At 38.6% G+C, this 18019-nt stretch overlaps 1 protein-coding gene across 3 annotated transcripts in view; it reads left to right on the plus strand.

Annotated features, from left to right (window-relative positions):
* SLC12A2 (solute carrier family 12 member 2) overlaps nt 1-18019 on the plus strand; it is a 101243-nt gene that overhangs the window by 49121 nt on the left and 34103 nt on the right. For all 3 annotated transcript variants that reach the window (XR_012639584.1, XM_074953065.1, XM_074953066.1), the window contains exons 10-11: nt 5097-5248; nt 15786-15893. Coding sequence is in view for 2 of the 3 variants with exons in the window: in XM_074953065.1 (XP_074809166.1) it covers nt 5097-5248; nt 15786-15893 (260 nt within the window). In the remaining variant the exon portion in view is untranslated. The remainder of the gene's footprint in view (nt 1-5096; nt 5249-15785; nt 15894-18019) is intronic.

Here is an 18019-nt window from a genome sequence, read left to right on the forward strand (position 1 = left end):
ATCAAAGTGAAAAATACTTTTTTGTTAAGGCAGGAGACCAGGACTCAAAATTGGGTTCTGTCCCGGTCTCTACCACAGGCTTCCTATGTATTGTGTGAAGGGATGTAAATAACGTTTAAAAACTAACCATGTAACCCTTTAAAATTCTATCCGTTATATGGTTAAATGTTTACCTGGGGAACTAGGGGTGAGGGAAGTGTTACGTTTTAGGCAGGGCTCTGCTGCTGCTGCCGTGTCCGGCAATCCCTGCTGCTGCTGCTGTGTCCGAGGTCCTGGCTGCCACCCTGCTGCCGCCCAGCATCCTGGCGCCCCCAGGGTCCCAGCAGCTGGGATAGACCCTGGCCTTGGGGACAGTAGCCTGGAGGGACCCCAGGTGCGCCGGGATCCTGGGCAGCACCAGGGTGGCAGCCAGGACCTCGGGTGCGAGGCTGGCAGCTGGGACGGACACCGGCAGCCGAGATGGCAGCCCAGAGGGACCCTGGGCAAGCAGGGCGGCAATGGGGACCCCAGGCAAGGAGCAGCAGCCGGGACCCTGGGCAGAGTATAACCATTAATAGAAACCAATAAGCATCAAGATTGTTGGTTAACTGGTTAAACTCTTACATCCCTAATTGTGAGACAAGTCATTTAAACCAGGATTTTTAGAAGTGGCTAATTTTGTTACTTCCTGGATGATCAGCCTGGCCTGATGATTCAGCAGTCGTGAGCTGCTGTCACTTTAGTTGAAATCAGAGGGTGCTGTGGGTGCTAAGCATGTCTGAAAAAGTCAGGCACTCCATGTATAAAATTGGGCATCTGAAACTGAACAGCCTGTTAAATCTTGGTCTTAACATCTTTCTCGACTCTGCACCTGTCTGATGGGGCTGATACATGTGGGGGGTGTAGGTGCTCTGAAAACACATTTTATTAATGTGTGAAGCACTCTGGTACTGTGGTGCTTAGTGCAATAGAAAGCTCCATTAGAAAACAAAACCTGCTCTGTATTCAGTGCAGCATGTGGATGGTGTGCAGTAAATAAGGCATTGGGTCATACATTGAATGAGGAGGACTAAAGGAAGTTAAATAGATAGTACTGGCTGAGGAGGCAGCTAGCTATTCTGGGTACTGAATAAGACACAGGAGTCATGAGGAGGAAAACAGTGTAGATGTATTTTGGAAGATGTATCATGCATATATGCAAGGTGGCAGGATTAGGGTTGCATAGGCAATTTTAATTCCGTCATTTGTTAACTTTTGAGTGCTTGATGATCTTTTCTGCGGTGCCCATCGCTATAGTAATTGAGTGCATCACGAACATTTAGTTAATTTGCACAACGCCCTGGAGAGATGAAAGGTGGCATTATCCCCATTTTACAGATATGGAATTGAAGAACAAAGATTAAGGTTGACAGTATCCACTAACTTTGGGTACCCAATTTCAGACACCTACGACCTGAGTTATCCGAGTACATAGCATTATATAGTACTTCACATATTCAAGAACAGCTCCCATTGACTTTAGCTGCGACTGTGAGCACTCAGCACTTCTGCAAGTCAGACCCAGGCTATCAAGTTGGGCATGCAGAAAATGAAGCATAGATAGTGGCTACCTCTGAAAAGTTTGGTTTAAGTGGCTTTCCCAACATCGCATCAGAATTCTGTGGCAGAGGCAGGAATAGAATAGAGTTCTGCAAAGCAGCATTCAACTGTCTTAACTCCTTTCTCTTCCTGCAGTCCCCTGCCTCATTCACTACCTGCCTTCTGACTTCTACAACGAATGAAGCAGTGGTCCTACAAACAACATGTCTTCTTCATTACATAACCCTAACTGATTCCAAGAGTACAGTCCCTTTTGTGCTCTGAATGAAGGATGGGTACTGTGGGGAAAAAATAGTCTTTAATTACATGAACACATACTATCATAATGCATATACATGAGGGGCCAGATTAAAGTTGCACCAGCAATCTTAATTCTGGCATTTTCTAACTTTTGAGTGTTTGACTTTGCAACCTTAATGTTCTTTTAATGTCGTTTTGATGTGTGTATTTTCCTAGATTTTTATAAAAGCAAACTGGAAAAACAAATTCTATCATGTGGCAACCATAAGGACATGGTTCATCATGGTTGGATCTCTTAGATCCACCGCACAGACTTGTGGCACTTAAGCAAACTGACTGGTTGATAGCAAAAGTAGGTTGTCCTCCTCTATGTGGACTAGCACTAGAAGGGGGTCGCTCGGGGGGTGTGTGTGTGTGTCCCATACGTGCCAGTGCGTATCATGGCTATTTGCTGACAGCAGGGAAACAGTCTGGAATCATGGGTTCCATTCCATCCTCTGGAGGTGGAGCTATAGTATTCCTAGACCATTCTCCCCTGATCCTTTCAATGTGTCCTTGACTCTTCTCCATTTCTAGCTCCTCATTCCAGTCCCATTCTCTGTACCTAACCAGTTCCAGTCTCCGCTCTTTAAGCTTCTTGTCCCATCCTCCCCCAACTCCCAGACCCAGTTTAGTCTTGTCCCATTCCAGTCTGGCTCTTGCCACCTCTTCATTTCAATCAGGCAGCTTTCTCCTATGTGCTGCTGGGTGACAGCAGACCAACTATTGAGAATGCAGTGGACTCCCAGGTTTCAGTTCTGGTACCCAGGCCAGAGCTGCAAGTGTGGGGAAGGTCCTGTTCAGCTCTGGGCTTGGAGCATGCCCAGTGCAAATGAAATCTTTGTGGAATTCAGCTGCAATCATCTAATAAGTCTTTACTTAAATTGTGCAAACTGGTGGGTTTGTTTTTGTTTTTTTGTTTTTTGTTATGAAAGGTTTATAACTTGATGAACTTTGGGACAGCAAAAGAGGCACATCTCTGATGCAAAAACCACTGCCTTCCAAACTTTGAGACCCTTATCCAAAGCATGGGGGCTCTAGAGCTTTTCAAAGTAAAGATCAGTGAAAATTTTAATATGGGTAAAACAGTGTATTTTTCACTAATCTCATTCTCAAACGACTTAAGTGTTTTGGCTGACATCTTCCAAAAAAGTTAGCCGGAGGCAGATAATTGGCATGGAAAATTTCAGCCCAAATGGTTGAGAGAGATCGATTATATACAGAAATATTTCAACAAAAAAATAAATTGAAATCACTGAGCATCATCTTAGAAATTAAATCTCATTCTGGTAACTTTCAGAGGTAATATACCAGTGAAATATTTCCTTTTCAGAGGAGAAGCCATCAGGTATCACATGCTGTGTTTTCTTTCATTCCTAAAACGTTCTTGTCATTCTTTCTTTGAAGAAACTTGATCTGCAGATCAGTAAAGACTAAGAGAATTCCCTTAATTCAGTCTTTAAAACTCCTAATTAAATAAATCTGTTTTCCCTTAAATACTAGATACTAGCCATTAGCCAAGATCCATTTAACTTAATTCCAGTAATTACATATAGAAGGTTAAACAATAACCATTTTGCTAAAGATAAGAGCTATAAATGTCAAAGTAGAGATCTGCATATTTTATATAGCAGGTTTTCGAAACTGAGTTCATTAATAGCTTAGTTTATTCTTGTTAAACAGGTGTAACTCCATTTAGTACCTGGATGCTGATCTACTTATTCTTTGTACTGTCCACAGTATTTCTTATTGGCCTTTAGCTGGGGCATCACAAATGACTAATTATAATCTTGAGTGAATTAAAGACTACAGCTATCAGAGTGATGAAACTTTGTTAGAAAAGATAGTGAGTTTGTTTTTAAAAAAAACCCCTCAAAACTTCTATTTACTATTGTTACTGCCCACTAAGTGGTGTGGTTTGTTTTTGTTTTTTGGGGTCAGCTGTGTTACTCTTAATCCTACAAATTAGCTGGCCTGCAGTGGGCGTCTTAACAAGCTACTTAATATGTACAGACTATTATGGTATCAGCTGATTTTGAGTTATTGAGAAATGGAGAACTTGAATAATACATTTGTGTTCAAAACAAGCAAATTTTGAAGTGAGTGTATAAGAATGGCATTACATTTGGTGAAAGGAAATATTCTTTCTGAGCACCTGCCAGTATAAAATATCCGAGTGAGAGAGAGAATATATAGACATAGTTTCAGACTAATACAAGAGCCATGGTACCAAAAACTAAGTTATAACAGCCTGACTAGCTAAAACTATTAGTGTACGGGGGGACGACATCACATTTTCAATAACATGACTATGTTAGACTAGCCTGCCTTTTTAAAAAATGGTAAATGATGATTTAAAAGTGTGTGTAAAACTTTTTGTAATTTAGAACAAAGGTACTTATATAGGTGCCTCTTGGTTTTATTAAAATACTATCAAAACCAAAAACCAGCAGTAAAACTCTAGCCCCAAAGCAATCCAACAGGTGGCACTTCCCACTCAACCTACATCTCCTTTGCCCCCATCAGGCCAGTCTCAGTCACAGGTTTGGGGTTTTTGTTTTTTAAACTCATGTAGACGATAAAACAGCATTTTAAAACATTTTTCCAGAAAAGAGAAAATAAAATTACAAATGTATTGCCTGTGCAAAACGTGACTGAGCACTCATAATATGAAAACTAACAAATGGGGAACAGCAAGAGTGAAAACAGAACCGTGTATGAGGGGATACAATACCAGTTGTAAATAAAAATTGCCCAAGAAATTGACATGCACAGCACAGGAAAACAAAATAATATGGGAATTTTAAAACTGTAAAAAACTATAAAAAAAACTTAACTTTTCTCCATGTTTGTTTCTTTACTTTTATTAATTATGGATTAAGTAAATCTTTTTATAGAATTTCTCTGCTTATTTGAGATAGCTTATGTTAATGTATTAAAAAGCAGTTTAAATGTGTACATTATTTTACAAGTGCTTTGTATTGATGATATTGCTAAAACATTATGCAATAACTAATGCATGATGTTTTCTTGTTTACTTTTCCATCTAAGAAAATGAAGCATACATGTGTGTGTTAAATGTCAGGAGTAATTTAAAGGAAATGCTCTTGTTTTCTAATGCTGAACCATTAGAATATACTTCCTAAAAAAAAGAGAATTGAACTTGACATAGATTTTTTTTTTTAATAGACTGTTTAATTGCCACTGGACAACCTGTATTTTGTTTGGGTCCACACTAGGTTCTTGTGTTGTTCGGGATGCCACAGGTAACATCAATAGCACCATCATTACCGAACTGACGAATTGCACTACTGCCGCTTGCAAGTTAAATTTTGATTTCTCATCTTGTCAGAAGACACAGTGTCCCTATGGTCTGCTGAATGACTTCCAGGTGAGAGACGCTTTAAGGCTTAAGAGAGCATCAATTGAATGGTTTTTTGTTTTTGTTTTGTTTTGTTTTTTGGGGGACGGGAGGGGCGGGGAAAGGTGGTATTTATTGAGTATAGCAAATTTTGTGAAATAAGCCTAGATTAAAATATAGACCATCTACTGTAAATGTAAGGAAAGTCTAGAATACGTTTTTGTTCTTTAGGAAACAAGTCCCCTTTTTTTGGTAAATGTTGTTTCATGTGTGTCTCTTAAAGGCTTTCTTTAGTGAGGCATTTTCACTATTCTGTATACATGAATAGCAAGGTACATTTGTACTAAAGAATTTTACTTTTATCTCCAGATACTGTAATTGGAGTAGATCCCTGTTCTTGACATGAGCAAATTGTGTGGGTGGTAGGTTGCAGAACGTTCATGGTTTAAAGTTCTGAGCCATTAAACCTTTCTAGCAGATAGGTGTATGCAACCTAACAGAGCTTTTGCAGTCATTAACTTTAACTGTCCCTTGCCTTTTATCTTCTAACAAGTGAAAAGCTTTTTGGTAATACTGCTGTTCATTCCCTCACTTTTCTAAGTAAATTTTCTCCTATCTTCATCCTTGTTCTTGGTTTAATTTAAGTTATAACATTTATTACCATGCTGATATTCCCAGGATATGTTTGAGTTCAAGGAAAAATTAAAAATGTTTATCTTTTTAAAAAATTAAATCATTACCATACTTAAAGGGAAACCCATTAAATTGAAATTTAGCATATGCGTTTAAGAGGTTAGTTCTGTGCTTCCTTCTCCCCATACGCACACCAGTTTTTGTGACTTTACAATAATTTTTTCCTATTTTTTGCTATATTTATTTCTCTCCCCTGTTCCTTTGTGAAAAACCCACAAACAGGTGAAACTGACTGTGTGGAGGGGACAGTGGCCTGCCTATAAGGGAAAACTGACCGGCATAACTATTCCAGAGTAACTTCCCTGTGTGGACACTATATATATTCTGGAATACATGACTTTGGGCATGGCTACACTGGAAAATTCAAAGTGCTGCTGTGGGAATGCTCCCCTGGCAGCTCTTTGAAGTGCGAGTGTGGTCGCACGTGAACGCTGGGAGAGAGGTCTCCCAGCACTCCTGGTAATCCACCTCCACGAGGGGATTAGCTCAGAGCACTGGGAGTGTGGCTCCCAGCTCTCGGAACCTGTCCACACTAGCCCTTTAAAGCGCTCAGACTTGCTGTGGTCGGGGTGGGTGTGTGATTTTTCACACCCCTGAGCCAGCAAGTTAGAGCGCTATAAAATGTAAGTGTAGAGAAGCCCTTTAATTCCTTGTGTGAGTGGAGTAGTTATTCTGGAATAAAGTCACTTTTCTTTATTCCAGAACACTGTCTGCATCAGGAGCTATTCTGGAGATATATATTTGTATGCAAAACAATTCAACTTTGAAGTGAGCATATTTACAATAATTATGCAGGTCAACTTCCCCATATAGATAAATCCTAAAGGAAACACACAGTGCTATTTAAATACACACAATTGAAAATACAGGCAACTTTCATTCTGCCAATCTGTTCCAAACTAATTTTATTGCCAGTTACTTTTCAGACAGAAATGTCACTTAAAATTTAAATTAATGGTGTCCTTTTTAAAATGGTCAGTAATCACAATAATATGCCTGATGGAGCTCTAATTTTCTACTATTCAGTCATCAAAATTACTCATTCTACAGCCTAATTCTCCCACCCCCCGCCGGCCTGTTGCCGAATGTCAAAGGAAAACCAATGAACATTGCAGTTTGTCTGGAATATAAATAAATGTAGGTTTCATGAGCATGGGGAAAGTGAATTCCAGGGTCAAGGGCCTTGACAGAGTGCCAGATTTTCAATGTGTCTGCTGCACATTGGCATTTAACACATCTAAAAAGACCTGATATCTAAAATAGTTTTAAAAAACTTACCTGTAGCAACAGATCTACTCAAGATAGAGCTCTGCCAATTTTTCTGTTCAGTGAAATCTTGCTAAAATGTTTTCTGTTAATAAAAAGAGTTAGACTATCATAAATACATCAGAGACACAAGTTGGGTGAGGTAATATTTTTTATTGGACCAACTTCTGTTGGTCACAGAGGCAAGCTTTTAAGCTTACACAGAGCTCTTCAGGACTAGGAAATGTACACAGAGTCCCTTGCTCTCCCTTTCCCCCTGTGACTGGAGGGCTGTTAATGGGCCACTTCACCTTGAATGGTTCCTTGAAGGATGTGTTTACTGCTTATGCTAAACAATCTGTTCCACCTTGTATTTAACTGTGACTCTCTCTGTGTATATTTCCTGGTCCTGAAGAAGAGCTCTGTGTAAGCTCAAAAGCATGTGTCTGTCACCAATAGAAGTTGGTCCAATAAAAGATATTACCTCACCCACTTTCTCTCTCTCTCTAGTATCCTGGGATTGACATGGCTACAACAACACTGATTAAATACAAGTAGGTCACTTTGTATTAAAAATGTACGAAAAGAAATCGAACTAAATGCATTCAAGGGACATACAACCTGTGTGAAATGTCACACTGAAAATCTACCTAAGTGTAGAAAATGTATGGCTTGTATAAAGTGCACATGATAACCAGACCTCATCCTTGTAGTCACAACTGGTACCTCAATTTTATTTTTAATATAAATACATGTTGCATCCAAAAAACTGTTAGAATAACATTACAGTTACAAAGTCGAGCACTCGAAAGTTAGGGAATAACAGTGTTAAGGATGCCTGTGCAACTTTAATTTGGCCCCTTTTGCCATATGCATTATGATTCTTTTTAATTACGTGATCACATACTATTTTTTCCAGGAGATCCCTGCCTCATTAAATGAACAGATAATTTATTTAAAATTTCGCCACCTTTTAATGTGTGACCCTAGGCGTTATTACATACACTATCCAAAAATTTCACTGAATACAAAATTAATTTCCTCATGGCATTTCAATGGTGCTTTCACCAGATTATTTGATTGAGTGATTCACAAAGATTAATTAATTTGTCTTTATAACATTCTTGTGAGAGGTAGTACTATTATCCCTATTGAGCAGGTTGGGATGTTAAGGCCAAAATTGTCAACTAACTTTGGGTGTCCTATTTGAGACACCTAAGATCTGATGTTTTTTTTCAGCGTACTTGGCATTTTTATAGCACTTGTATATTCAAAGTTGTAATAAGAGTGCTCAATACATGTGCAAATCTGGGCATCCAGAAAATGAGCAGAACACAATTAATGGTCAACTGTGAAAAGCTTAGTTTAAAAGGCTTGTCTAGCATCACACAGGAACTCTGTGGCAGAGGAAGGGATAGAATCCAATTCTTCAGAGCAGCATTCAACTTCGATTTGTTTACTTTCGTATAATAGAGACTTTTACAAAATCTAAGAAAAACAGGAATATTTTCATTAAGTTCTTTAAAATTCCAAATGTATAGCTTAAAAAACACTTCCCCCTGCTCTGTTGGCATCACCCAGCATGTCCACTAGAAAATGAAACTAATGAGAATCTCGGTAAGAAAGTGAAACTGGCCAGCGTGTGATGGTCATGCTGAGAAAGGCAACAGTAAAACAAGCACCATTTTTTGTTTTTAATAACCTAGTTGCTGAAGTAAAATGATCTTTAAAATTCTGCTTGTATTGTTCTTCCATTTGATAATTTAATTTTACATGTACAGAAAACGGTATGAATAGTAGACAGCTATCTCAGGCACTAATCATAGTTTCCTTTTCCCTTTCATATAAGTTGCTTAGAAATAATATCAATTTATTAGATGTTTGTTCCAAGTAATTTTGTTTGGCTGTCTCCTCCATTAAATTCATCTTTGAATTTTGGATTTTTAAAAATGATTTTTGAATTGGACATTATCACTTTCAGATTTGGAATGGACTTCCGAATTCTTCTAATCAGCATCAGAGTAACTTGAAGCATCTACTCTTGGCAAAGGAGCCTCAATAAGCCATACTACAGACTTATATTGGTATAACTACATCTCTCAGAGGCATGGAAAATCCACTTCTCTGAGCGACATAGTTAGTGTGGTCTATACTGAAGGTTAGGTCAGTATATGTCGATGGGAGGGCTTCTCCCGTCAACATAGCTTCCGCCTCTTGTGGGGGCAAAGTACCTACCCTGATGGGAGAAGTGCAACTGTGCCGCTGCAGTGCTGTAAGTGTAAACAAGCCTGTAGTGTCTTCAACCCTAGGGTACAGAGAACTACTCTTTCCATAATTACCCTGTAGATGAGTTATTTTGGGCTTTGGTACTTGGTATCCTGTAAGAGTTCCAATTCAAACAATTAGGTCATAGATTTCTCTAGTGTTTTTATTTTTTGTTTTTTAAATTAGGAAGGAGGTCTTTCCCTGGCTTTGGAATCCTTTGCGGATAGAGCTGGGCACTGCCTAATAATGAATTCTTGTTCTACTAAATAGAAGTTGAAATGTATTTTATTAGCTGTTTGTTATGTATTTGAAATTTATATAATGCAAGTAGCAGGGATTCTAACATAGATTTTTTTTTTTTTTTTTTTTTAGCATTAAAATGAGAAAAAAATCAGTTGTATCAATGTCTCTGAGAGAGAGAACTGCACAACATTTGAGTAAGAAATAAAATGTCCAATATTCAGAGGTAATAGTACTCCTGGGGGAATTCTGCGCAAATTCATCTGTCTTGCATAATTTTGTATTTTCCCGCATAAAATAAGTTTTGCCTAAGTGCTGCAGCTGCGTTCATGCTGCGTTCTAGTGCCACAGCGGCCTCTGGTGGGGAAAAAGGCAGAACTGCAACACTTCTTAGGCAAAATGTATGTTATGCAGGAAAATACAAAATTCTGTGCCCAGTGCTGCAGAGTTCCCCCAGGAGTAGAGTTCATCACAGCACTCTGCCCGCAGAGCCAGGTTAGGACAGAGTGGGGCACACAGGGCTGCTGGGGGGCTGGTCACACTGAGGGTCAGAATGGCTAGTGGGGCAGGGGACAGCCTGGAGAATGGGCTCAGGAGCTAGTGGGGCGAGAGTGTTGAGCCTGGGGATGGGGGGGAGAGGGGCTGCAGAGGCCCATGGGAATGGGGGGGTACAGGGACAGGGGCAATGTGCCTGACTGAATGGGAGAGGCTTGGGGTCAGCCAAGGTCTGCATGGGGAAAGCTTCCCAACACCATAACAATCCCACTCCTCCACTGAAAAGAAAAACCTCTGACCCACACCCAACACCCTCCAGGTTCACTCCCAGGCTTCTTTCTTCTCAGTCAACTCGTCCATTGCCCCTGACTCCCCCCAACCCTTTGCACTGCTTCTGACAGGTGTTGTTCTGTATTGTAATTTAAATTAATTACACAAAGTTCTGTATTAATATGCCGAGTAAGGAATCTATTTGTTCCCCCCCCCCCCCCAAAAAAAAAAAATTATCAGAATCTTTTTGTCTGTATTGTTACACACATACTTGCTGACAAATCTTTTGAAATCAATTACCAAAATAAGTGTAACTGGCATGATTATATTGTGTTGTTTTGATAAATAAAATATGCAGAGTTTTGCAGAATTTTTTATTTTTGGGAAAGAATTCCTCCAGGAGTATAATAGGCAGTACACAAATGTAGGTAGATCGCAGCTTGGAAAGTGAACAGAAAATAGAAATAGAAATTTAGAACAGAATTATATTGAATGCCTGAAGATGTGGTAGACTGAAGGCCCTTGAATGTCAAAACAATTTAAACTGGATGGAAAGAAATATGAAGGTAGAGGTGATCAGCCTTTGTTAGTAGATTCCCTCCCACATATAACCTCTGGATCAAGTTTAACCTTAATACTGACTATCCTGGGTTTGTGCAATGCTTGTTTCCTTGACGATTAAGCATTCTTGTAAGGGGTGTGTTTTTTTTTTTTTTTGGTCTCTAAAGTTACTTGATATGTACTTTCAACCTTAACACCAGCTTAAAATAGTGATTTTACAGAATGTGATTGTTTCAGTATTACATCTGTAGTTAGTTTTTGTGATGGTAAATAAACTGAATCCCAATCACATGTGGTGTACAGCTTCATCCCTTACATACAAGAATTTGAATATTTCAAGACAATTCAAAGTGCCTAGTAATACAGTAGGAAAATTAATAAATTTGCTAATATATCAGCAATCATTTTTCAATATGTTTAAGACTTCTCTGTCATCCTTACCAGTAAATATATTGGAGTTTCAAAAGTGAGATACTTGATCTTTAATAAAATGATTATTTTAATCTTTTTTCTATAATGTAGAAACTCACATCTGTAAATCCTCTATTGTTTCTCTAACCCATTTGCTGCAATATTTATTCCATCAGCTTTCTTTTCCGTGCAATCCAATGCCTAAACTCCATTTTCTGAGATCAGTGATAATTTGTGTTCTAGAACCAAGTTTTTCTAATTTCATAACAGCTAAAGTGTCTTCCAAAGCAAGTAATGACACTTACAGTAATCTTATGACTTGTGGGAGCATGGCAGTTTCATTACTTTATAATCAAATTATATTTGAACTTCAAGAACGTATAGCTATAATTAACACATGCTTATATATAAAACATACCTGATAAGTGAACATTAAAATATGCACAATGCATGAAGATTTTTTTGGTTTCATTTCTTCCTTTAAACAGTGAACTATTATGGGAGGTGTTTCTAGTCTTCATCATAAATTATGAATGTAAAAACAATCGGTACACTTGGACACAAACAGTGTTAAAATTTGAAACAGATTTCCTTCCCCACCCCACTGCTCCCCTGGTCACTAAACAAGGGTAAGGTTTCTAGGATGAAAAAAGTATTCATTCAGTGCAAGTGATGAATGATCTCATTCTGACATTGATATTGTGTTTGAAAGGTACAAATGTTGGGTTTCGCCCAGTGACTGAAAATGCCAATCAGATTTTCAAGATGTTATCAAAGGTACAATAGTCTGTCTGTCTTCAACTGGTCTCAGTCTGTCTTATGCACAGAACAGTAGCTCCAGTGTTAAGTTGTAACAATTCTTAAATATGTAGTTTCACATCTTAGTTTCCTTAGGCATTATTGTATAACAGTGTGAGAGAACATACAGGACAAAAATTTCCTGACTTGTTTACATTGTCACTTGTAATTTTTTGTGAGGTGTCATGACTGAAGAGGCCTTTAAAGTAGCATCTTTGCCATAATTAACAAGAATTTCAAAAGAGTTTATTAAAATCTTTGTATTATAAAGAGCCATTGGAATGAAATTAGCTGTTTGTTATATCTCTTGTTTAGAAGTATTGTATGACCCACTATAATGAAAGAAATATATAAATGAGCTCCTGTAGAAAAGCAATCTCTTGGGGGAAGGAAAAAGCTGTTGTGTTTACCAAACTGTGGCCATATACTGGAGAGTAACTTGAGATCCAGCCAAAATGCCAGACCTCTGGTACAATCTGAAGATTTCAAGGGCAGCACACGAAAGATGGCTGATTTAACAGCACTGCATCTTGGAAATCCTCCATTAAGCAGTCATGTCACAGGAGGATATATATTATATTCATCTACAAATGGAAAGATTACATGTTAACACAGAATTATTTCTAACTATGGGCAGATTTCTTTTCCATGACCTATTCATTGAAAATATTCCTTATTTGTCTGAGATTGCAAACAGTATACTAATTGTGATGATGGCCTCTTTATTTATTTAATGTAGATGCTTGATCTATTAGAACTAAGTTGAAACTGCAAACTTAAAATGTTAGACATCATACAGCTATTGGGTAAAGACTAACTGTTGGTCACTAACAATCTGTTTAAGCAATCATAATGCATAGTTAGTGCAATTAACAAACAACTTAAATTTACTGAAAAAGAATCCTTTGCATTGAGGATATATGGAGCTAGCAATAGTTTATTTTTCTCACATGGTACCAGAGTGTGTGTCTTTAGATTTACTCCTTTCTTTTCAGCTGTAAATACTATTGAGTTTTACCTTGTTTGCTATCTTTTGTGTTTTTATCTTTAACGCGCTGTAATAACTATCACATCTTTATTTTAATCTGAGTAGCATTTGCCTAACTAAAAACAAATTCTGGTAATCGTCTAGCCTTCTGTTAGGTAACATCCTGGTAGCATCTCCTTACTCGTCTTCCTGATTAGGTACTGAAGTTTTGTTATACATTCCCTCTTTTACCATACTAGGACATAAGTTATCTCCCAGTAAGCATTCTAGCTGCAGTGACTAGGAAGCAGAGAGGTGCACATGCTCCTCACTCTCTTGATAAAATTCTAGGCTGTATTCTTGGGGATTTTTTTTTTTTTTTTTGGCCACCTTTCCTGAAAGTATAATCTTTGCTTGGTCCTCTACTACTTTTATTTCTAGCCCTATTTCTTTGAAGAAAGATGGAAGAATTGAAAGACAAAAAGAAGGAAGATTAATTAGAGGCACTTACCAAAGTGCACAATTCAAGAAGGATGTTTATAAATTGGAGATGGTTCTGAGAAGAGCCACGAGACAGATTAAAAGAATTGGAAAATGTGCCATATGATGATAAACTCAATCTATTTAGCTTAACAAAGAGAAGGTTAAGGGGTGATTCAGCCTGTAAGTACCTATATGGGGAACAAATGTTTGAAGATGCCATCTAGCAGATGAAGGTATATCAATATCTAATGGCTGGAAACTGAAGCTAGGCAAATTCAGATTGGAAATAAGGTGCAATTTTTTTTTAACAGCGAGGGTAATGAACCATTGGAAAAATACACCAAAGGTTGTGGTGGATTCTCCATCAATGACAATTTTTAAACCAAGATTGGATTTTTTTTTTTTTTAACATAAATCCTCTAGTTCAAACAAGAATTGTTTCAAGGAAGTTCTATGCCCTGTGTTTATGCAGGAGAGCAGATTAGATTATCACAGTGGTCCCTTCTGGTCTTTAGAATCTATGAAATAAATGTTTGCAAGAAAATGTTAGACCATCCACAGATATTGCATGCTCCTGGACCTGGGAGGGGAATAATTTTTGTCTCCTCTGTCAGACTGGACCTCATATAGTTAAAACACTGGATTGCTGAAGCTCTAATGAACACCAGCAACTGGGAGTGGATCTCATGGCCACGTTAGCACTGTTCTTTCCTCCAGCAAACTAAGTATTAGATCCATTGACATTTAGGGATTCTCATTTTCTCTTCCTTCCCCTTTCCACCAAATAACAGACCCAGAGCCCTAGGAAATCAGACCTTTGGGGAGTGGTTTTTGTTTTTTCCTTCTCTATTCTTATTTCTCAGGAGAAAGGGGAAGCCTGAATTTATACTTTCTCCTCCATCCAAGTTTAAGTACCACAGGACTAAGGCTTTTTCTTAGTTCTGCTTGGTTTTCTCTCTCAAGCCATATAAGTGAGGCTCTAATTCTTTCGCTCCTCAGTCAGATTTCCCTGTAATTTTTTGGCATTTTTTTTCTATTGGCCTTCCATATATGAGGTGGGGATTTGTGTGCCTAACTGCTTGCTACTGCTAGTCATAACACTCCTCTATTAGCTACTATGACCACTTGATTTCTTTCCCATACAGCACCTGGGCCCTCTTTTTTTTTTTTTTTTTTTTTTTAAGTGTCTTCTCTGTTTCTGCTAATTGCGTGTTCCTCTAGCCTTAGGTGGAAAAGGCCGTTTGTTCAGTCTTACGGACAGGTATCCTTCCACAAACCAACCTTCTTCCTTTTAAACAGTTCTTCCCCCTAGCTTCTAGCAGCTGTGTAAGCAGGGATGATCTTCCTGAGAAGGGTGGGGATAATTTCCATGAGGAAGAGTCTAACTGAAAGTTTCCCTATTTATCAATTTTAAGAGGTTCAGTCTCCAGGTGCTGGTCACCTTCCAGGTGTAGCTTCCACAGTCTAAAATCTGAGACTGATATTAGGGAGAGCTCTTCAACAATGCGACTTTCTCTTCCTCAGGATGTTAGGTATCAGAAATTTCTGTCAAACGGACAACATCTCTATGCTTGAAGCCAAACCTTACAAAATACTGTATTTTGTCAAACAGCTAAAATACTTCTCTTAAAATTGCATTCTCTTTTGGCTTATGATTGCTCTTATTGATGTAACTAATAGGAAAGTGAATTCTTTCCTTAGACCATTAATGAGACATTTTTTGATGCACTTAAGATTGGTATGCAGATAAATTTGACCCACCAGATTCTCTAGCTGTAGAGCTCAGACTTGGTTGAACAGAGCAGCTAACAGTCTGTTTTAAGAAATCATACATATGACTTTAAAAAAAAAAAATTGAGTTGGAATAAAAAAGCCAGCGTGTACTGTCCTGTAATATTCTCCATACTTTGAACGGTAAATGGTATTTGAAAAAATCTAGGAGTTGCAGAAGTAAGAGACAAAATTCTGCAGACAGTGTTGAGTGAATTGTAACAGTTCTGAAGGCATTCAACTAAACATTTGTATACATAATTTTAGTTTATTTTTATTAAAATTGTTTTATTTAGAGGGAGATGTTTGTTCAGTCCATTCTGTTTGGTACATGTAAAATAAATTAAAATGTTTATATCCTGCTTTCAGGTAATGAGCATGGTATCAGGATTTGCACCATTGATTTCTGCTGGCATCTTTTCAGCCACCCTTTCTTCCGCATTGGCATCTTTAGTGAGTGCACCTAAGATTTTTCAGGTAAGCTTATATTATGTCTTTGTTTCATAACAAAAGAACTTGAATCAGTTCTTTTGGAACTGGAATATTGGGAACAGGGAGCTTTTGTATTAGTGTCTTGATTCATATCACTTGAGATTCCTCTGTAGTGATTCATTCCAGTGCCCACCTCTGCTGGTGTCAAAGCTTGCCAAGAAGCAACAGACTCAATTTGACTTCATTCTTAACAGTTTCACTGCCCACTGGACTCTGAATAGCAGCAGTTAAAACTGACAACAGTGTGGTCATTTTCCACTCTGTTGTAGTGTGACAAAGTTCTAAGTAAGGCTGAGTTGTCACAGATATTTTTAGTAAAAGTCAGGGACAGGTCATGGAAAATAACAGCTCGTGTCCTGTCCCTGACTTTTACTAAAAATATCCCTGACAAAAGGGGTAGGTGGGTTTAACACCCACTGCTGCTGGGGCTCCCGTGTTCCCTACTAATGTCGTGGGTGTGAGCTCCAGGGTCCACCTACCCCTGGGGCTGGGCTGCTGCGGGGTGCCCTTACCCCAGGCAACTGACAGCTGCAGGGTCCCCCAGCCACTGGCCATGGTTGCAACCACTGGGCAGCTGCAAGGGGTCCACCTGCCAGCGGTTGGGCAGCTGCGTGGGCAGGGCTGGCTGGGAGCTTCAGTCCCAGGGCAGAAAATGTCATGGAGGTCAGTGGAAATCACTGGTTCCGTGACATAATCGTAGCCTTAAGTTATGAGCAGCAGCAGAGGCAATGGACCTGTCTGCACAGACTCTCTGGAAGAAAGCACTACACACAACCTTCAAAATGTGACCTGAAATTTTTTTAGCAACCAGATGGGCTAAAAAATGAAGGTTTCAATTCTGCAGAAGCTCTTGACACTTGCTTGGGAAAGAATCCTGCTTACCACAGCTCAGTGGTATATTCAAGGTTGGCTTAAAATGTCCTATTGTTGAAAAGAAAGGTAAACTGTTAGGAAGCAACCAAAGATTAATGATGTTTGTTTGATCTAGAAGTTAAGGAAAAAATATTGCCACAATGAGATCTTTTGCAGATTTGTAGTGCTGCTGATCATACGCAGCCTCTTCCATCTGAGTATAGGGCCCTTAAAGTTTTAGATTTCAAGATAAATTGGAAAGCTTTTACCTGCCAAGACTTAAGCCCAGAGTTGTTTACTATGCAGTAAGTGATGACGTAATTATTTAACAGTGCAGAGTTTTGTATTCAGTTTACTGCTTTAGGTGGTGATAGTGTTGGCCGTCCTTGCATTGAGGCCATGGATTGAATTGGTTAAGAGGTTGTCACTTGTTGGTGGTTCGACTAGGTCAGAGCTAAGGGAATGTTGCTTGGCAATATGGAGTGGTTTATTCCGCTCTTTGCTGTACCTTTTCTGTGGATAGAGAAGCTGGTAGTTTGACTCCTTTTAGTGAGCACTAAATTAATTTTTAATGCTGTTGGTAGTTGCATATCCTCCATATCTACTGATGGTTCCTTTCTGGAGCTAATGCACGGCAGTTAGTTGCAATTCAGAATGCTTAAAGATATTGTAACAATAACTGAGTAAAATTGTAGAGTTTGTAAAACTTATTTCCCAGGGAACTTTTATACCAAACATTCAGCAAGACTGTGAAATGGGTATTGTATATCTTTTATAAATGACTTCACACTTGATTAGTTGCTGGAGCTGAAAGGTCCTGTTTTGGTACACATTTTTTCCCCTCGCTTGTGGTGTTGAGGTATGTAATAAAGGGCTCTGTGTTTTGTGTTTTTGTTTTTTTTTCCCAGAGTTAAATATAATGCCCCACCCATCTGTGTGTGTGTGTGTGTGTGTGTGTGTGTAATAACTGCAGTTTTGTTACTGTAGGAATGCTTCATGTTTGAGGCTCATGAGAGGATACCATACACTTAAAAACAAAAACAAACAAAAACCCCAAACCCATGAACCCTGCAGCAGGAAGCCAGATAGCGAAGGAGGATAAGAAAGTTTGACAGAAAAGCACTACAGTAAAGCAGAGAGAGAGTAGCTTTGAGAATATTTTCCATATCTTGATGAAATTCCTGGTTCAGTACTAAAAAAAAAAAAAAAGATTAATTTTGTGACTTTTTTTACTGCTGTTCCGTGACAAATGTCAGTGA

Source organism: Natator depressus, chromosome 5 (assembly GCF_965152275.1).
Source record: "Natator depressus isolate rNatDep1 chromosome 5, rNatDep2.hap1, whole genome shotgun sequence".
Classification (NCBI taxonomy): Eukaryota; Metazoa; Chordata; order Testudines; family Cheloniidae; genus Natator; species Natator depressus.